Source organism: Volvox carteri (assembly GCF_000143455.1).
Source record: "Volvox carteri f. nagariensis unplaced genomic scaffold VOLCAscaffold_16, whole genome shotgun sequence".
Taxonomy (NCBI): domain Eukaryota; kingdom Viridiplantae; phylum Chlorophyta; class Chlorophyceae; order Chlamydomonadales; family Volvocaceae; genus Volvox; species Volvox carteri.
This window is the reverse complement of record NW_003307559.1, coordinates 712,120-733,251: the sequence shown is the minus strand read 5'-3', so window position 1 is coordinate 733,251 and position 21,132 is coordinate 712,120. Positions and strand designations below refer to the sequence as shown.

The 21,132-nt window shown below is 58.4% G+C and overlaps 2 protein-coding genes across 2 annotated transcripts; both read right to left on the bottom strand.

Annotated features, from left to right (window-relative positions):
- Positions 1–754: 754 nt before the first annotated feature.
- VOLCADRAFT_120814 (uncharacterized protein) lies at positions 755–6,971 on the bottom strand (the record flags this gene model as incomplete). Its single annotated transcript, XM_002949798.1, has 8 exons — positions 6,759–6,971; positions 6,213–6,326; positions 5,613–5,924; positions 4,960–5,142; positions 4,665–4,781; positions 4,275–4,414; positions 2,055–3,948; positions 755–1,717 (listed from the first exon to the last, which is right to left on the bottom strand). Exons 1-8 carry the CDS (start codon positions 6,870–6,872, stop codon positions 755–757), a joined length of 3,837 nt encoding a protein of 1,278 aa, XP_002949844.1. The 5' UTR covers positions 6,873–6,971.
- Positions 6,972–8,279: 1,308 nt separating this feature from the next.
- VOLCADRAFT_90278 (RWP-RK domain transcription factor) lies at positions 8,280–20,907 on the bottom strand (the record flags this gene model as incomplete). Its single annotated transcript, XM_002949797.1, has 11 exons — positions 8,280–8,528; positions 8,927–9,150; positions 9,571–9,721; positions 10,570–11,373; positions 12,304–12,355; positions 12,770–12,940; positions 14,230–14,451; positions 14,494–14,746; positions 14,898–17,221; positions 19,272–19,387; positions 20,905–20,907. The coding sequence occupies 11 exons, from the start codon at positions 20,905–20,907 to the stop codon at positions 8,280–8,282; spliced, it is 4,569 nt and encodes a 1,522-aa protein (XP_002949843.1).
- Positions 20,908–21,132: the final 225 nt, after the last annotated feature.

Here is a 21,132-nt window from a genome sequence, read left to right as displayed (position 1 = left end):
GCCAAAACGCGCACGTCAACAGTATTGCACTTGGCACATCAGGTACGCATAGCAATCATGGAGCTAAGGCAGCCCTAACCCACTCAATCCTATTTTGTAAGGGTTTAGATTAAAAGGCCCGAGGTTTACCAAGGACAAGCAACAGGACGAACGTGTTCATGAACCTACGCGTGGAAGGCCTGATTTCCCCAACACGCACGCGTCAAGCCCCTACATGGACCGCTGCCCCCAGCCTTAACGCGCGTCAATTAGTACGCTCAACCTCCCTACCCAAAACCAAACTCTAGCTCTTAGTCATTGTCCGCATCTTCCTGAAGGTCAACAACGAAGGTCATAGCAGAGTGCACGGAATAAAGGAGAGTGGAACAAGGACTAACAGTCCAAATGCTTAAATCGTGCTGTACCTCGATGCGCAGGTCACAGTCAGCATTAAAGCAGTAGCAGCATCCAGTTCCGTGCCATCCCGCCCACCCACATCACCCAACATCTTCACGATGGCGCAGTTCGACAACAAGGGAAACAGATTAACCATCCGAGACGGTTGCGAGGTGCCTCCTCCTCCTCGCAGCCAATTTCAAAATCAATCTGCCGAAGAGGAAAATTGAGTTCGGACCAAGTACATGGCCAAAGGTTTGCATCCAACCAACTTTCTCATGCCTTCAGCACGCCACGTATCCACCTGGTTTGAAGGCCAATTGCGTATTCGACACAAAGCATACACTGGACATGTCTGCGTTCTGTCCGAGCTGTCACTTTACTGCGATGCCGCCCCGCCAGACACAATGCACGGGTAAAGAAAGTCCGTGTCACGCATTACCCGCAACACCTCACCCGCGGCTGTTTGAGGGTCCCTCAGGACCAGCTGCGCCGCAACTTGGTCCGCCGATCGCAGCAGTTCTGCTAACCGGTTTCGGAGCTGGCTCTGCTGTGTCGCCGCCAAATCGGCCGCGGTGGCCTGTGCCGTCGCCGTAACGGACGATGACGTGAACTCGCTGGATGGGGCCTGTGAATGGGTGTGTGCATTGCTGGCAGCAGCGACAACAGCGGGCCCGCATTCCCGCGTCCCGCATCGTGCGGCGACCTCCGTCACCGTGGCTGTGAAGGCCGGGTTCACCAGCCGGGCGGGAGTGCCGGCGGCGTCGCGGCAGTCCGGGTCGGCCCCGTGCCGGATGAGCAGCTCCGCTAGGGCCACATCACCACGGAGACAGGCCCAGTGCAACGCAGTGTAGCCAGAGGTGCCGGAGCAAGCCCCGGATCCGGATCCGGAATCTGGAGGCGCCGCGTCGGCAGATGCCACAGCGCCCGCCGCAGTGGTCGCCACAGCAGCCGCCTCCTCAGCGTCCTCAGTCGCGTCCACGGGCGCGCCACGCTCCAACAGCTCCTCGGCGCGGCGGTGTACCTCCGCAGTCGCCGCAGCTGCAAGGTATGCATCATCAGCCTGGCCTGCAGCGTTGCCCTCTTCTGCCCAAGCTCGCAGTAGTCGCAAGAGTTGGCGGCCAAGCGCCTTCTTGTCAACTGCATCGCGCTCTGCCCACACAGTCGCATTCGCCACAGTAGTCGACCTGGCTGTATTCCCCGCCAGCTGGGGAGGCTGCTGCTGCAAGAGATCCCCCGGTCGCTCGATGGTAATGGCTAAGTTCACATGCTGGTCCGCCAAAAAGGCGCCCAATGACTCCACCCGTTCCGCCGTGACCGCCGAAACCCTGACGGGTTCTTTCTGCAACACGATGATTCACAGACCGGCCGCACGGAGTAAAAGGGTAAGCACGACAGGGAGGACCAGCAGTACGGACTGAAGGCAAAGTGACGGAGCGAGCAGCGGGAGGAGAGACAACGAGGTAATCTCCGACATGATTAATGCAAGCAGGACTAGCAACCAATAGCAGAGACAGCAGCAGCAGCAGCAGCAGCAGCAGCCACAGCAGCCGCAGTATCACACGACGCCGTAAGGATCTGCACCATCAGGCGGCAATATCATCATCACATCGGCTAAGACATACGCACCCTCTCAGCCAACTGTGCACGCGTTTTCAACTGCCTGCCTCCGTCCTTACCTGAGCGTTGGGCCGCTTTGCGCTGCGCTCAACAAGAGACCCTGGCGCTGGAGCCAGACCCAGGTCCGCAGCCGCAGCCGCCGCAGCCGCTGCAACATCCTGCCGTGTCCGCCGGCTACCCGTCGACAAGACTGCTGCCTGCGCATCCCTGTCCCTTTGCAAACTCCCGACATGGCATGATTTGGTCCCGCTTCCCGACGCCATGGTGCCGCCCCCAGACCCAGCTTCATCATCTGCCGTGCTGGCGCCCGCTGCTGCCCCAGCAGTGGCGGGGCTGCAGGGCAATACCTCCCCATTGGGGCCACAGCTGGCCATGGGTGAAAGCGTGGACACTTCCCCGTGGCTTCGCCGCGTAAACTTGGAATCGCCCGCGGACAGTTCTGGCCGAGAGAGCCCTGAACTGGGCAGGGCCAGGCTGGGCAGTCCTAGACTTTGCAAAACCGCACTTGGTAGCGCGCTCGTGGTAATGGTCGCCTGGCAGGGTGACGATGCCCGGCTTGGTCGGTGCGCAAGAACCGGTGCATCGGGAGCCTGCAGCAGCGTCGGTGGCAGCGGCAATGGCTGCAGAGACGCGCCGTACGGTAGCGCGCTGTCGAACTGTTGCACCGCCAACAACGGCCCAGGTACAAGCGTCGGTGGCGGCAGCAGCCCTTCATCGCAGGGCTGCGCTTGCTGTTTCCCTAACCCCTGGCTCAGCTGCTGGTGTGAACACCCATGTGGTTGCAGTTGCGCCGGTTGCGATCGCGGTGGTGGATGCGAGGCCGAAGCAAGCCCACTGGGAAGAAGCAGTGACGGCAGCGCGGCCATCAGCTCGGATGCAGCCCCGGGAGGTCCAGCAGCTGCGCCTGTGCCTTCCTCTGCACCCGTTTCCTCGCCGGCGACAGCGCCCAGAATAGCACTCCAGGTAAGGTCTGCCTGTGACGGCAGACCGTCTATGAGGTCTTGCATGGAGCTGAGGCCCCCCAGGCTCATGGGTGCCGGGCCGTCGAGGGAGCCAGCTACCTCTGCCGCTCGCCCGGTCACCTCACCGCACCCGTCTTGCGCGTCCGGCTTTGGCTGTTGTGCCTGCTGCGCTTCGCAATATCGCACTCCACACAACCCCTGGCCGTCCTGGCGCTGTGCGTCCTCGGTAGGTGATTCTGCGCGTGTTGCCACACTGCCCGCGCTCTGGGCCCCAGCCGAGCTGGTGCTCGCAGTGCATGTGCGCGCCAAGAACGGGCTTGGCCGTGGCCGCGTGGCCTGCGAATCTGGTCGGTGCTGCTGCAACGCGGCCCCCTGTGGTGCACTCGCCTGGCCAGCCAGCAGCGGAGCCACGCTGACTGCATTAGGTGCCGTTGGGGACGGCAGAGGCACAGATCCAAAGCCTTGCACCATGTGTGCCATAGTCGCGGCCGCCCGCGCTGCGGTCGATGCCCCAGCAGCCAGCAGCGGCTGTTGCTGTGGCGGCGGTGGCGGCAGTGGCGGCGTCACCGTCCGTGGCGGCTGCGGCAGCGGCTGCGGCGTCACCGCCTGTGGCTGCCGCAGCGCCAGGGCCGCCTCCGTCTCCGGGCTCATTAGGAGGTCAGGCTGCATCGCTAGCTGCGCTGCAAGGCCCAAATCAACGCGCATCCCCAGGTCCAAGGGCGCGGACACAGGCAGCAGCAAAGATCCCATACCCAGGTTCAGGCCCTGCGCGACTGCGTTGTGCGCGCCATCGAGGCCAAGCCCGTGCTGCTGATGTTGGTGTTGGTGCTCATGCTGCTGGCGATACTGTTGCGTAAGCATCAGCGCCGCGGTACCGCCAGCCAGCGCCAGCGGCTGCGGGCCCCAGGCCGCTGTTTCACTGACGGGCAATGTCAGCTGGGCGAGAGCGCTGTTCCAGCCGAGCACGCTGCAGGCCACGTAACCCAGGTACCTGTAGGACGCAGGAAAGGAAGTGTGCTTTAACGCAACATGGGGCAAAGTGGATGCATATGATCTCTTCGTGTGTGCGATAAGAAAGATGCTTTAAAGACTTTGGCTATCAGCGCCAGGTGCTGCGACGGCTGCAACGTTCCCGTGGGTAGGAGCCGCTCTGCTTCAATTCGGGATGACACCTTTTTGACAGCTATGCACTGCAACCAGTGGTGTTGTACTCAGGGTTTTAGGTTGTGGACATTCACCCGTCCTCAAGTGCCCAGCCAGGGGAGCAGACACCTCGAAAACCCTAAGTCCCATGGGATCAGGCGCTAGAAGGCTCACTTGTATTTTTCGTGTGCGATGCCTGGCGCTAGCGGCCCCCGCGTCTCCCGCAGCACGTTCTGCACGAAGCTCTGCACCACGTCCTGCTGCGCCAGGTAGGTGGAACTGGCCGGCTGAGCAGAGGGCCAATGCTGCGCCGCCTGCAGAAGCTCAGAAGACATCGCACCGGCAAACAACAAGAGCATTTCATTCGTCCCGTGGCCAAAGCACCCATGCAGCGAAAAAGACTGGATCTGGGCAGTTGCAATTTAATCAGAGTTTAGGAAAAGGGACGGGTCATGCGCCACCCCTGAGAAGCCGCGCGAAAATTGGGTTGAGAATTCCAATACCTTCTCCAACTACCCCTTGTTTTCATCACCATCTCCGGTTGCAAGCTCCTTTCTTTCACACCTGTTTGAATGCGCAAATCACGTCCGACACGGCCAGGAAGGATAAAGCTGGAGGATTCTTAACAGGCGGAATGCCGACCACGAAGCCGTCGCGCGCCTCTAGCTTTAAGTGGTTAAACTGCAGGCAAAAAGGCGAATGGGCGAACTGAGTATCATATGTGGGCATCGTAACGTGGTAAGAAGGGGGGCCTCTGGGTTGGATGGGTGAGTGCACCGCAGTGAGGCAGAAAGGATGCAACCCAGGTTACCCTGCACGTGTACGGCAGCAGTACGGCATCGTACCGCCCTGACCGTACCTTTGGTCGGCCCTGCGTGACCCGCAGCGGCCACCGCACCGCGTAGTCCTCCTCCTGCTGCCGCTTTATGGCGCCACGCTTCTCCACGGCCCGGAAGGCACACTCTGGGTTGGGCCACACCACTGTCGGCCACCGCGACCAGTCCACGTTGGGAAAGGCCTCTTGGAGCCTCGGCCGGGTGCTCTGCCGCGCGCGCGAGCAAGGGGATAGCAATTCCATTTGAAAAAATCCCCACACGTGCATGTCACATCAGGTGTTGCTACGTGTCGGGCTGTGGGTTGGGGGGCCGTTGGGGGCGTCTCGCGGGCACTAGGAGCCAGAAGGCAGTCCCAGGAAACTTTAGGACCCGTTTGACCTGGTCCTGATGGGCGTCAGGAACGGCAGCACTCTCGAAGAAAGCACTCCTGGGGAGGGCGCCGAGCCAAAGCCGGCGCGTTGCTAGGTGCTCTTCGATGCATTCACCTTGCATTTTGTATCGGCAGCAGTTTGTGAAGTTTTGTAAGCCTCGTGTCCCTGAACTGAACCTTCCAAGCCCGACGCCGGTCCATGTGACTGCAATCGCCATGGCAGTTGGGCACCTGCCAAAACACTCTGTGGCCCTCACACCCAATGAGGGTTACTTCTAATGTGCCTTCTCTTGTGCCCCAGCACACCTGAATCCAGGACTGTAGCGCAGACGTGATGTGCCCACTCTCCTCAAAGCCCCACTCGCCCACCAGCTTGGTCAACCACTCGCGCGCTGATTTGTGGGCAGCTGCGGGTTCCCCTGACGGCGGCATCGCCGGCAAGTGTCTTGTTCCGTGCCAGAAGCAGTAGGTGAAGGAGTGCCAGGCTGCTCTGAGCTGCGGGTCTATCTGCAGGTCCGGATATGTGTTGGGGCTCCTGGGCTGCAGCAGCCGCTTGGAGAGCACGATGGCCTGCTTGTGGTGCTCCCAGCCCATGTCCGGCCAAAACCAGTCCAGGAACTGAGCGGGACGGGGTAGAGAGAGAGACAAAGAGGGCCGACCCAGATCAGGGGTTCATACACTGTAATTTTAACTCATGGGGCTTTAGGTGAGAGGGGTAACTTTGGGTTGGATCCGGCGCGTGTGCCCCTGTACGGTGATCGGCCAAGGTAAGCTGGAGGGGGGTCGCGCATAGGCGGGCGTTTACGAGTGGCTATTACTTTTCAGGACGGCTACCCTAGGAAGCAGCTTGGTATGCAGGCAACTTGCCTGCGTGTGGGGACTGGGCCTCTGCCTCCCCCCCCTCACCTCAAGCAGGGCAGACATGTACTCCGAAACCACAAGCAAGAGCTGCCAGTCGCTCGGGGCCCAGTAATCCTCAGGACTGTGCATTGGGCCAACTCGTAGAAGCTCCGCCGCGATCTGTCGATGCAAGGAATCAGAATTTGGTAGAAATTCATGGTACTGAAGTGGCTCCGACAGGTCCGATGTAACAGCTTGCAAAATACCCCTAAGCAACGACAGCTTAGCTTAGCCTTTGTATTTTGCGTTGCAGATTTGATCTAGGTTAAAGGCAGCGTATGATACTCTGCGTCGTTCGAGTCCAAAGACGGGCGTGATACCCAACTCAGGCTCGGAGCCGAGACACATCGGGACTGTTGGCCTAAATTCAAGCAATATAAGATTGTAACACCCAATATGGCCAGTTTAACCCTTAAGAACTTGGAACTCAGAGCGTCACTCAGGCGCACAGCAACTCAGTCATGCCAGCTTCGACCAACAGCCCAAGTAAGCAAGCTGCAAGGATCATCTTCAATATTGTGCACCGTTCCGCTGGTTTGTAACTCATCGCACCCGAAATTCCAGCAAAAAATAGCCGCGATGTACATTGCCGTCACTATTCTTAGCCTCCTCCACGTGGGCAGGGAACTTATCGTGCGCCCCCTTCCAGCGCGACCTATTGACCATGGTTAGTACTGGGGCTTGCGCCCCCTCAGCGTATGCCGATTATCAGAAAATTGTAACACTGTCTTTCGTAAGGTGCAAAAACGCATGATATTCAAAGTTTCTACATGGCCAAAGATATGGCCTTGGCAAGCTTAGCTCGCAGCTGCCCGAAAGCCGTTAGGCCCAAAAGGCCCTTCTAAGTCAGGCCCACTAACCGTCTCCAACTTCCAAACAGTCAACCAATAGCTCTATGCATTCCGTGTTATAAAGCTGGCGGTTGTAAGATTGGATTTCTTACTATTGACTTGGCATCTATCATAATGCTTGCACTAACATCTCACCGATAGGAAGCACAAGACCAGGAACAAGCATAAGTCCATAGGGGCCAACAAGGTGCTGCAAGGATAACTAAATAAATCAGGTTAAGATGAACGACTTACATAGTAATAAAACAACGTTAAAATGTTCTACAGTTTCCCTATTGTCTGAATCGGGCAGCCAGCAACCTGAAAAAATGACACTTACATGCTGGGCGGCATTAGCGCAATAAGTTGTAAAGCTACGCAACTGTCATATTAGAGTACATGCTTTCCACGAACACTCGGAATACATTGTGCAAAGCTTTGACACATTCTCTTACAGGGCAATGGAGAGAGCACAGTACGGTCGAAGGCCTTTGCACTGGTCTGTAATATAACCGGAAGCCTTGAGCCAACCTCCGTGCCTTTAATGGCCCATCAAGTACACCCAACCTGGAGGAAATGTTTCCCAAAGCGTTTTTCCTGAACGGCGAACACCGCACAAGATGTGTCTTCAATTTCAACTTCATGCGCAGTGCTCTTCAACACTTGCACAGCGCGCGCCAATTTTTAAGCGCATACGCAAACCCCAGTGCGCAACACCGCCTGTCCCGGCGATCATCCTTTTGCATGGTCACGAACGTCACGCGCCTGGTGACCGCAACCACACCTCATATCGCGTTTACCTATCCGTGCCAAACAGCTGCACCTCACAGGGTACCCGCTATTCCCGCTATTGAAAGGCCCCAGAACCTAGAAGTGGTCCCCCTTCCCTCAAAGAAGCGACATGAACATGTGTCGACATCAGCAAAACCACCATGCATGATGCAGATCTGCCACCAGCATAAAAGCACCGTTACCACGTTTTCAGAGCGGCTGCACTCCAGCGTCCTTCCCGCCACTTAACCGGGGGCGCCTGGGTTCCTCCCCGCTAGAGTGGCTCCGCTGAGGACTTATCCCGCCATCACACCATCCTCATCTCGGCCTCATCATGACGTCCTCGTAGTAGCCAAGACGCTAAGGAACGTGCCAGAACGTGGTGGGGCGGGGCAGGGAGGGGCGGCGCGGAGAGGGATACGTCGCATGCATGAATCTCAAAGATGCACCCATGGGAGCTGCTCCAGGGCCATCACGCCGAGCAGTTGTCGCTGTCTGTGGTACCCGCCACGAGCGACCCCCCACGGCGGGCTCGCACGTCAAAACCGCGCTTGTAGTACGCTTGGCGGAGGTTCTTTAGGGACGGAACCAGACCTGAGTTGGGGTCCTGGTGAATCTGCTGGATGTTGCGGGCGATGCTGTCGAGCAGAGCCTGCATGCCGACGCGGATAGTGGAGATCGCGGACGGGGTTACCCGATAGTACTTCATGATAAGGAAGGCCTGTGCTCGCACAGGCAGGGGTCTGGGAGAACAGAGACACAGATATTGGCACGGAGAAGCGACACCATTTTGGTTACGCGGGTGTTCGGCGAAAACTCATTATGCAAGTTAGGATAATCATGTACGCGATATACAAAGCAAGGCACGTATGATTAGGGTAGTCAGGAGTGTGCGTTGAGTAGGTCCGACTCTGCGTAGGTCAAACTCAATCGCAAAAGAACCAAGATGAACAAATCATCGGTGCCATGTCGTTTTAGCCCAAGCGTTGGGACAATAGCCCAGCAGGGCGTCGGTTTCTAATCGTATGAGTTGGTCTTAAGACAGGTCTTGGTGGATGTGTCCCTTAACTCCCAAATGCTGGCGATGGTGTATATATCCCCCAAATCCCAAAGCCGCACCTGTCGCTGTGACTTCTCCACCACGTCACTGAGCACTAAGCTGCGTAGCCTGTTCAGGCTATCCAGCTTCCGGTGCGGCCAGCGAAGGATACCCAGCTGCCGACACTTGCGCTTCAAGTTAGTCGTGCTGGTGCCCAAAGCCATAGCGGCCTGCGGCGCCGGCATGTTGAAAGTCTTGCGCAGGTCCTCCAACCGAATGTCACCGCCCGCACCCCGCTGGACCGCTGGTGCATTGGCAGCGGCGGCGGCGCCGCCGCCGCCGCTGCAGCCTTCCCTAGGGGCCTCACAGCCACCCTCTTCTTCCTCGTCCCTGACAGCACCCGCGTCGTCGTCTCCTTCGCAATCACCGTCGCCGTCTTTGATTGCTGCATGCTCGCTGCGAAGGACCCCCACGGAACGCGTCCCCCGCTGCCGCCGCCGCCGCTGCTGCTGCTGCTGCGTGGTTACGGTGCCTGCCGTTCCACCCCGCTGACGAGGCTGCGGCGGCACAGGGCATTCCCCAACAGCACCTACTGCGGCGGCGGCCGCGGCGGCTGCGGTAGCGGCTAAAGCCCCTCCTGGCAACGGTGATGGCGCTGTCGTTGGAGGCGGGCCGGACGTGATATGTGTGTCGGTGGATTCCCCAGCAGCGCTCCCCGACCCACCGCTCCCAGCCCCGACCTCCACAGCAGCTGCGGCGCCTGCGGAGCCCTTTCCTGCAGCCGCTGCTGTGCTGTTGCCGGCATCGCCGCCAACACCGGAGCCGCGTCCAGCCGTGGCATCAACACCACCAGCCGCGAACGACGGTCCGACGCCCTGGGTTGAGCCGGAATCGGGCCGCAGGGTGTCGCCGCCAAGCCCACCCTGCATCGCCTTGAAAATATTTACACAGCCGCACGCGTGCAGTCACAGGGCAGCACGTATATTCACTTGCACGTTTGGAAGTGATGGCTGAGAGACATACCTTCGCCCGCGGCAGCTTTCATTCCCCGTAAACCCCTGCCTTCTCCTTTGTTTGGAGGCACATCCTTATCCATTCCTTCCCTAGCCCACTTCTCCTACATTCCGGGTGCAGCACAGGTTCACCGGCCCCAACACCACCATCTAATGGGATTGGGAGGGTCAAAGATGCCGACAACTCCATTGTTGATGGTCAGCTCCCAGCGGACAGCGTACACCGAGATACATCGCCGTCATACATTTGAAAGGCCAGGCGTAGGGTGCATCCGTTTTCAAAACCGCGTGACTCTCTAGAGTTTTTTCCTACCCAAGCGAGGGATCATGTTTTCGCGTGCTTTCTGTTTGCCATGTTGACTTCAAGACCATACCTGTCTTGCTGCGGCCGCATGTGTAGGGGCTCCGCACATTTCGCTAAGCGCCTGCTGCTGCTGTGGCTGTGGCTGCGGCTGCTGCTGCTGCTGCTGCTGCTGCTGCTGGCTGTGCTCATCCCGAAGCAGCTTCGAGGCTGCCGAAGCGTCGCCATCGCGACCGGCAACGGCCCCGCCCGACGTCCTGTGCGCAGTAGCCGGCTGCTGCTGCTGCTGCTGCGGCTGCCCCGGTTCCACGTCCACGGCCGAATGAGAGCCGCTCCGGATTACAAATCCAGCACTTCCGCCGCTGCCACTATTTGCACAGCCGCCGCTGCCATTTGGCCCGCCGTTCACCGGGCGGGCGGCCGACCAGGTCGGGGCCGCCATGGCTTCGCTTCGTACATCGTCCTTGAAGCCCAGCGGCAGGTGATGGCGATGGTGGTTGTGGTGGTATCGGTTGCGATGGTGATGTGCAGGCTGCTGCTGCTGCAGCGGCTGCTCTTCTGGATCCCCCAGGGCCCGCTGTAGCTGCGGCTGCCCTCGCTGTAGCAGCCCCCGGTGCTGCTCCTGCGGCTGGTGCTGGTGCTGCCAGGGTTTCCGCCGCCTTCGCTGCTCCTCCTCCTCCTCCTCAACACGTGGTTCCGTATCCTCCTGACGTCGCTGCTTCCTTGAGCTTCTCTCCAACCGGGGTTCCGCTGCGTCCCACGGACCCGCAGCAGCCCCACCACTACTGGCACCCCACCTCACATGGGTGCCCAGCTGCTGCTCCCCGTCGGCAGACCTGCCGAACGGCGGTTCAGTGCCAACACCCGCACCTGCTACACCCGCATCAGGACCGATGCCACTGCAATCTGGATATGCGCCGGACAGAACTGGCTGTGATGACGGCGGCGTGCCACGGAGGGCTGCTCGCAGGCGCTGCCGCGCAAACTCCTGGACCTCCCCCTGCCGCTGTTTTTCCTGCTGTTGTTTTGGTTGTTGTTGGTGCTGTTGTTGGTGGTGGTAATGGTGGTAATGGTGGTCCTCCTGCTGCTGTTGCTGGCCTGGGATGTCTATCTGTCCTGTTACGTTGCTGTGAAGGCGGCTGCCTGTTGCCGGGGGTTCTGGTTGGCCAGGACCCATGATCGCGTCCATGCGGTCGAACCCGACGGCGTCGCGCTGCCGCCGGGGAACGAAGAACAACATATCCAGGAAGAATAATTATATTAGTGGACATATGTGGTTATTAGGGCCTTAGTGGATATCCTGTTGATGAATTTATTTCAATATAATGGACGGGATTAAAGCATAAATATGCAGCAAGCACACACAACTGCAGGGCCGGGCTTGCTCCCGTGCCTTGGTGATAACAACAAGGGGATGGTGATCCTGGCCCGTATGATCAGCTAGCATCTGTTTTTAAGATAAGCTTTGTTTGTGATGCATGACATGAATGCTGACCCGTGCAAAGAAAGGTGGTTCGCTGGTCCGATAATACAACGAAGGGGCTCCCCAATGACGCCTCCTCTTGCCTTGGCACGGGTGCTGCAGACGAGAGCAACAGGGCATACATACATACATACATACATACATACATACATACATACATACATACATACATACGTGCATACATACATACATACAGCTGCACACACGCACACAACAACCTGTCGTTCGTTTCACAACACCGCAAACACGGCACACATCTTTCACTCCAAGCTGACATGTCCCAACACAACGAAACGGCCAAAACAGCTCTTTTAAGTCTTTTTCGCATCATGGCAGGTGCTGCAAGGCGCCATACATGGCATGCACTCACATCGATAAGTTCGCGTAGCAAGCCAGCGCTTGGCAGTTGTCGGTGCGGCTGCTGCTGCTGCTGCTGCTGCTGGAGCATCCGCAGCAGTTGCTGCTCAAGCTCCCGAACCTCAGCATCTGCGTCGGACTGAGGTGCCGCAGTAGCAGCAGTAGCAGCAGCAGCAGCAGTCTCCGTCTGATCATCCGTAGCCCGCCACCACTGCACCAAGTCCACCGCTGGCAGCCCAGCACCAGCACCAGCACCCTTACCCCCGGCCGTTGCCGTACCCGAAGTCCACTCCCACTCCTCACCCCGGCGGTCTGCTCGCAGTGCGGCCCTGCTGTCAACAGCTTGTGCACTGAGCTGCGTTCGGTCCAAGGGTGCACGCATCCCTGGACAGTCCATCATGGAAGCCGGGTTGATGTTTAGACTCATGTTCGCATGCGATTGCATGGTATGTGGTTCTGGAGCCGAGTGTGGATGGGGGCGCGGGCTCGGGCCAGCGGATCCTGGGGCACCGCGCCTTGGAAGTGCAGCGGCGCCCTCAAGCTGTCCTCTGGAAACCCCGCCGCTGCTGTTTCTGGGCAGTCCTTGCTGCTCCTCAGGCATCCGGAATATGGAGTCGGTGTGCGCGCCTGCGAGGTGCCGCATCTTGGCATGTGGGAGCGTCGAGGACCGTGGGGAGGGGAGTATTCTTGATGGTTGGACCTGTTCCTGCTGGCGCTCTCTTTCCACGTGCTCCCCGTAGTCTTGTTCCTGTTCCTGTTGTTGCATTACCTGCTGCTGCTGCTGGTGGTCCGCGTGCCGTAGCTGGCGCTGTTCTCGTTGTGGCTGTCCGTGACGCTGTTTTGGAATTTGAATTTGAAACTGCTGCTGATCTGCCCGTAAGCTACCAGGTTCCTGTTGCGACGCCATTTGCTGCGGCTGCTTCGGCTGATGGGCATGCTGCTGTGGCATGTGTGCATGTGGACCGCACTTCTCAGACCGCCATTCAGCCTGCTGCTGCTGCTGCTGCTGCTGATCCATTTGACGCAGCTGCTGTGTGTAATTACTTTCCGGTGAGACCGGTGGCACCAGGGGCGGCCCGTGCTGGTCCCGCATTTGGTTCTGGGCCTGAGCAGCTTGCAGCAGCTGCCTATGCTGGCGACGCGGCTGTTGTTGCTGCTGCTGGTGGTGATGCGGTTGCTGTTGCTGCTGCTGCTGCTGAGGCCATTCCCCCTCCTGCCGGTCCGGCTGTAGTTGCTGCTGTTGCTGCTGCTGCTGCAGCAGCAACTGATGGGATAGCGACTTGTTGATTAGCACCTTTTGTTGATCTGTAGCTTGGCTGCCTGCTTGCTCTGCAAACCATATACTTGGAATTAGTGTCCGCACCGGCGGCTCCGAATGCTGAGGGTTCTGATGCAGCAGCCGTGTCGCCACATTAACCGGCGGGGCTCGGCCTGGCCCCACAAGCGCTGCCCGCTGATCAGACGGGTAGCGCCGCCACATTTCACCTCGTCGATAGTCGTTGACTAGTGCCTCCTCGTTAAGATTGCCGGTGGGGCTCTTGGGGATTGTTAGGACGGCATGATGCTGCAGGAGGTGTCGCTGCTGCGGCGGAGGCAGTGACGAGGCGCCGGCCCATTGCCCGTCCTTTGTCATGGGCGGGTCGCCGTGGTCAAAGGATGCTACAGCCGTTGCGGCGTCCACACAACGAGGCGCTACTGCCGCGACTGCTGCTGGGGCAGCAGTAGCTGCAGCTGTAATAGTAGTAGCAGTAGCAGTTGCAGCAGCTGCTCGATTACTGCTCCTGTCGATGATTTGGATACTGCTGCCACCGCCGCCGCCGCCGCCGGGGCTTCTCCGGGGCCGGAGAGGAGGCTCTCCAGCGTCTGCGCCAGCTACGGCGCCCTTATTACGCTGGGGGGCAGGGACGGACACCGGTGGGGTGAGTGTAGTAGCTGGTACACAGTACGGCTCTACAAATACGCGCTAAGCGCGACCACCAGCATCTCAAGTGTCTTTTCAGCGGCCAGCTACTACAGTGAGGGAGTGATGATGGAGGGAACGGGCCAGGCCTTGGCCTCCACATCCACATCCACATCCACAATAAGATATATGGTTTGCCTTCCAGCGCCGCGGTCATCTTAACGCCCTGGGGACGAATTGCTGAAGGCGTACAGCCACAGGCGATGGCATGCGGCAGGCTGTGTTCCACGGCATCCAACAACACCACCCGCGTTAACTCAACCACCCACCTTGGCGCGTCCAGATCCAGATCCAGGCCGCTGTCCAGATTCAGATCCAGGCCGCTGTCCAGATTCAGATCCAGGCCGCTGTCCAGATTCAGAGCCAGGCCGCTGTCCAGATCCAGAGCCAGGCCGCTGTCCAGATCCAGAGCCAGGCCGCTGTCCAGATCCAGAGCCAGGCCGCTGTCCAGATCCAGAGCCAGGCCGCTGTCCAGATCCAGAGCCAGGCCGCTGTCCAGATCCCAGTTCAGAAGCGCCGCAGCCGTCAGTCACCTGCTGCTCTTTTGTCGGCTGCCGGCTGCGAGGTGCCAGATGCGTGTGCATATCCTCCGGTTTCCGTACGCCCGTGGCGGCGTCGGCCGGCAGCCCTTGTGCAGCCTCCGCCGCCGGCGTGCCAGACATCCGACGGCGCTTGCGGACCCGGACTGGCTTAGAATCGCATGCGACGCCTTCAGGCCGCTCCTCCACGCCGACGCCTGCGGCGGCGACTGTGGTGGCAGCAGCGCCGCCGCCACCGGGGAGATCTCTGCCGCCACGACAAAGGGGATCCTTGAAGAGCAGGAGCGCCTCAGCGGCAGCAAAGAGGTCCGCCTCCGTCGCCGCCGCAGGGATGTTGACGCCAGCGGCGGCGGCATCGTCAGGGCTGCTAGTGTCCTCCGACCGCTCCAGATGCCCACGCCTAGGCCCGTTCCGCACGGCAGTCGCCGGAGCCACAGCCGCAGTGGCTATCACAGCTGCCTCTCTGGCGGCGAAAGGAGAATCATTCTCCGCGGGGCAGATCCTGAAGGACGCCTCTGGGGAGGCCTGAGCGGCCCTGGGACTGCCTTCGGCGACGGTGGCAGCAGCACCAGGTCCAGACAGCAGCCCTCCCGTGCCTGTCTCCCGTACAATTGTCGGTGCTGGCGATGCTCCCACACTTTCTGATCTTCGCGCGCCGGTCGTGATGCTGCCGGACGTGCCACGAATGGCCGCTGCGTTGGCGTGATGCGGCGTTGCTGGGGTCGTTGCCTTGAGGTGAATATACGGCTGTCTCAGCGACGACGCTGCCGCGACCTTGGCCGCCGCCGCCACCATCGCAGGTGGCGGCAGCAACGGCTTGCCTCCACTCTCCGCGGAAGTCTTCTGCACCGCCTCCGTTTGGGTTTGTTGTCCTATGGCGATATGGGCAATAGCTGTAGCCCTAACAGTAGTGGTAGCGGTAGCACCATGCTGCCGTGAAACTGCAATTAGGGATCCCCCCGCCAGCGACTGCCGCTGCGCTTCCCTTGCGGCACCTCCAGGGAGTCCGGTACCATCATCACAGCCCAGGTCTGTGATATAGGACGCAAGCTCGTAATGTCTGTTTTTTTGCATCTCCCTCCTCGTCACCATCAGGTCGTGCTGTTGCTGCTGCTGCTGTTGTTGTTGCAGTAACTTGAGCATACGTGCATGCCCCGGCACTTTGTCAGGCTTTTCGTACGTGATTACGCATTGCACGTCGTCAGAGCCATATCCGTACTTCTCCTGTACGGCCATCCGGCCATGCCCTTCTGTCGGCGGCGCCACCGACTGACCGACGGTAGTGGTTCCCGTTCGGCCGTGACAATCGCCGGATGTATTGATGTAAACGCCGCCGCCGTCGCCACCGCCACAGCCCCCGGCCGCCGCCGCCGCCGCCGCCAACGTAGCGCCGCGGTGGCCTACGTCCGTCGGCTGCCGAGAGGCTGCTGGTGCTACGCCAGCGGCAGCGCCACTGCTCGGCGCCGCCGCCGCCGCACTGTCGTACTTGACACTGTCGTACTCACCCCGGGCCGATACAGCTGCGCTTATGCTGCCTGCAGCCTCCGCCTTCCTGATTGCCGCCACCTCCTCTGACTCACGATCGTCTACACCGTCGCCGTAGCTGGCAGTCAGCTGCCGTACTGCGGACAGCCCCGTCGGGACTACCTCCTCTCGAAAATCCTTATGAGCAGGGGGGTAGCTGCCGCTGCCGTACACAAGTGCGGCGTTGCCGCGCTGCCGCCGAGCCGCGGCTGCCCCGGCTAAAAGAAGACTCGATAGGACGCTCCGACTCAGCACGAAGCCGTTGCCTTGGTGCGGCTGCTGGTGCTGCCGCTTCTGTAACCCGCATTGTGCTTGCTGATAATGTGGGTGCGGTTGTGGTAACTCCGATAAACCAGGCGGTCGCCAGGTCTGCGGTGGTGGTTGTAGCCTCTGAGGCGGTTGTAACGGTTTTCGTTGCACCGGAAGCCGGGGCCTAACCGTCGCCGGCGAGGTGCCGGTGCCGTCTCCAAGATTAGCCTTGGGAGCCATCACTGATCCCCATGGTAGGTCACTGTTCGCAGGACCCCGCGGCGATGTGGGGCTGAGGCTGAGAGCACCCTCAAAACTCCCTGCCGCGTCCGTCTGGCTCGCGACCTCCGGCTCCACAAGCGGTTTACGACAACGATAGGACTGACGAAGTGTCGTATCGCATGCGCTTTGGTTTTGTGGTGGAATCGATGAGGGGATGGCAGCTGAGGTGGCCGGGGGGCCGCCGCTTCCGCTGGCCCTACCCCTCTCTGCGACTGGTCGAGCGTGCAGCAGCAGCTGCTGCATTAAGGATTCCTGTTCACGCCACACTGCTAGCCGCCTTCGCTGCCGCCATGGTACTGCCACCTGAGCGGCCAAGCCCAGCCGATGCAAGGCGCCCTGTTCGGTCCAATCTACTTCATCTTTGTACGGCAAGCTTTCCTCAACCTTGACCACGTCGCGTTCGTCGTAACGCTGTGCATCGACGTGTTCCCAGCTGCCTTCGACGCTGCCGCCGCCGCCGCCAAGATGAAGCTTCTGAGCTTTCGGCTCGCACGGCCGCTGTGGGCCGCGCCGGCTGGCATGCGAACTCGCTCCAGATGCCTCCCTAGCACCAGCGATGTACGGAGGCACCCAACCCCCCCCGGGAGCCTGGTTGGCCGCGGCCGCGGCGGGGAAGGACTGGTCTTCCGAGGGCTGTACGACATGTACGGCCTCTACCGTACGCGGGCTGCATGGGAGGAGGAGGCGTGGAAGGGCCAAGAAGGGTTGCCATCGTGTTGGGAGCTCGACCCACATGCGCGTGCAAGAAAAGTTAGGGCTGCCCAACGACCTTTTCGCCCCAGCGCTGCTGCAGCAGCTTTCATGCGCAGGGATCAGCGGCGAAGGAGACAACAGCAGCGCGTCCGTCTAGTAGGTGCAGGGTAACTCTCACAAATATGCCAAATGTAAGAAAAGAAAAGATGAAGGCGAAGCGCCCTGCCGAAATAGGATCGAGTTGTTGCGCCTCGGAGTCACGGCGACTTAATTTCAAATTCATTTTGCAATGAGTACACAAATGCGATCGTTCCCCCAGAACTCACAGGTGACAAGTAATATGCGGCGGCATCTTTCATAATCTGTAAGGTGCCGCGAAAGGGCTCTGCCCGGCCATCCCAAACCCAGCCGGACCCCGTTAGATTTCATAATCCGGTCCTCTTCCCCTCCTTCCCCACACAGGCAGGAGAACGACAGACTTCTCGCGCGTTTAGAAAGTCGAGGGACGTGGGTTTTCCAGCTGGGATGTCCTGCCAGGGGGGTCATCGACCCGCCCCATGACCATTTCCGAGTCGCCTCCGGATTTCTTTTGTACTCATCCGCGCACCTGCACCGTTTCCCCCAACCATCCACCATCACCAACCTGACTTTCGCTGTCACCATAACGACATTACGAACAGGTTTCGCGAAAATTAGGATTGATGAACACGGCAGCGGGAAGCTCCCCTAAGATCCTATTCACACCGTATTAAAGCGCACGATATACTTTGCGGGAAAAAGAGAAAACTTGATGTTTACGATAAATATATTTATTCTAGTAGCCCGGCCCAGCGATTCTCCTAACAAAGACGGCACATCGGCCTGTCAGTGGAACTAAAAGTCAAGTTCGCGGTGATGGCAATACAACCTTCTCGCGGGCCGAGCTCGGCTTTCTCCGGCGACGAAACGGTCCGAGAATTCATCTTGGACCTCTCTTCGATTCGCGGAGTTCGGAGCAACATCATTCGCGGCCTCAAAGTCCCCACCAGCGATCGCCCCTACATCTACCCATATGGCGGGCGGACAGTCGCAGAAAGAATCGGATGCGGGCCGACAATCTAAAGCACATCTTCGGTGCTGCAACACCAAGATCTTGCCCTCAGAAACATTTCGCAGATATACAACTAGAGATGACAAAGTCTGAAAAAAGCTGTAAGGCCGCGCACGCAAGGAAAACAGATGTATCACATCTTTGATCAGAAGTAAGAAGGAAACCTTGGTTATCCGTAGCGCCATCCATCACCGCAGCTTTCTTCCCTTTTGGAGAATGTCCGCATGGAGTATATGGATCATTCACTTCTACAGCAAAACGGCTTTCCCTCTCTGTCTCCCGGAACTTGCGATCCTTCGTTTGCCGCAGTAGCCTATTTAGGCTCCGGGCGTTAATAGCTATGGTTTCGGACATAAATGGAAGGTCCAGAGCACCCCCCGGGGAGCGGGCGTCGCAACGGCATACCTACGCTGCGCCATGGGGGCCGGAAGTCGCAGCTACGAGTTGCTGTGTAACGGCTACAGTTTGTGTTGCTGCTGACTGAGCATGGGAAGGGGGTTCAACGAAAACGAGGAGTTGCAGCGGGTTTCTCAAAGTGCGCAAGGCTCACAAACACACACGCGCCGTGTGTTTTTCCCCGGGATTCGCCGCCCTTCCCAGCATAGTCCCGTAGTCGGGGAGACCGCGGAGTGCGCGTCGGCACATGCCATGCTTCTGCAAGCTCCGCAAGGAAGTGGGGATTCTAATGGCGGTTATGAGGAGGAGTTCGGGTAGGATGGGGTACCGCGTGGGGTATTGCGTGGCGATGAAGGCTGGCGAGAAAGCGTGCCAGGGCGCCGTCCCGCGGCATCCACCCGGTTGGATGGTACGCAGAGCTCCAACGCGCGAGCAGCAGCCATAGAGTGCAATTTTGACGTACAGACGTTTCCCGTTGGGTTGGCGAAATGCCGGGCGTCGCAAGGGACCTGTGATAAGAGAACAACCCAGTGCTTACCTGAAGCCGGCTTGTTTGGCCTCGGCATGTTGCGGGAACAGCTCGTAGGGGAGTTGCATCCTTCTCCGGGAGCAGATGTTTGAGCCCTTGAGCTGGGCTGTCGACTTACTCAGAGCCTGTTAGGAAGATTAATAATAAACAGTGTTAGATATGGAGATGGCACCGTGGGTGGCTCTGCTTCTTTGCGCAACGAATGAAAGACTACGCAAGCCGTCCTTTGTGACAACGTTTGTCGAAAAAGATGACCGGTGGTCTCCGGGATCACTATCCGTGCCCGCCAGTTGGGGCGTTGCATTGATTAGGATGAAGAAAATACTTTCCAATGAATGCATGCGGCTGCATTGCACACATGCAACTTATGGGCGCCCGATACCGGATAAGTTTGATTTAGTGGCAATAATCCGCGCGCGCGCCCTTTTGATAACCAATCCCTGCGTAGTATGCCATACCGCACCCACCTCAACGGCAAAGGGTGTGTGGTTATGTCGCCGCAAGCGTTGCCTCCCTTCTTCAGCCAATAAACTGAATTATCGAACAACGAGGATCGAGTTCAACGTTAAAAACAGGTTTGAACTCTTTCCACATATATAAATAAATGTAAGCAAAACGAAAGGCTCATGGCTATGGGGCGGCGTTGTACTTGGACGGGTGCGTTCAGTCAGGCCGCGGGACGTCAAAGTCAAGCTGCATAAAAACTGCCCTTGATAAGACAACTTGCAGATATACGCTTTTCCGTGTTGAAGAAATGTATCTCCGCGGCGTTTCGATTGCTGTAGAAGTACGGCTGGATTAGACGGCTAAACCGAATTACTACGAAGAGGTTATCTAATCTTGGAGCAACCCAGAATCCTTCAAAGGAAATACTCTCGAACAGATTTACATGTCACAGATGCTCGGTAGGCAAAGCACTCCAATCGGTCAGTCGGAGCTCGTCCGAGCCTCGAACGGCAGGCGACCCGTTCACCCAGATGCAACTCGCAGCTGAGCAGCATTCACTAAGGAGCCATCCCTATATGGAAATGTTCCGGCTTTTTCCTTAAGTGTTAATGTGCTGGCAAAATGCTTCTTATGTGCTAGAAGTCATAATGCGTTGGGCCTTTGGGACTCGTAAATGTCATTAGCCTCCATGTAACCAAGTTTGCTGCCATACACAGTCCTGGAAACTTATGTAGAAATTAATCTTGGGCTATAAGGGATCTACAAGCTTGCACTAGATCATGGCAAAGGCGAGCCCGACCTGTCCAGGAAGCTGAGCGACTATGAAATCATGTGATTCCAAAAGAGAAGAGAAGAGAAGAAATCAATCCAAACCCAAAGGTCACCGAAAGGAAAGAATAATGGCAGCAAAAGCCAAACCTGACCAACAACAGCAGAACACCGCACGACGAAGCAAGACGAACATAATTGAGGCAGTCTCCATGCTTCACGGTTCGCACCATCGAAGCAAACATGCGCAGTGGCAAAGCCACAAGCTTAGCACGCACTGCGCCGTACACCTGGCTTTCAAAAAGCACATGGAGCCACTTTTACTGCATTACGATTTTTACAAAGCCTGTACCGGAACACCATCATCCAGTCATCATGATCGATAATCGGGTATATGCCCTAGTGGGGCTCTTGCAAACCTACGTACCATGCAAGAGAATTTACAGCACTTCACAACGAATGAGGGATACGCCATCGATGAGACTTAAGAGGTCGCAAACCTGTGCAAAAATATTTCATTTTGCCCGGCCAAAGCATCTTTCATTTTTTTATAACTCATTCGGACCCAACTACCCGACTTGAAGTCACGCTCAGGCTACAGTTACTCGACGCGAAAATCCCGCTGCTGCTTGATGGCATGGGAAACGCTGACTTC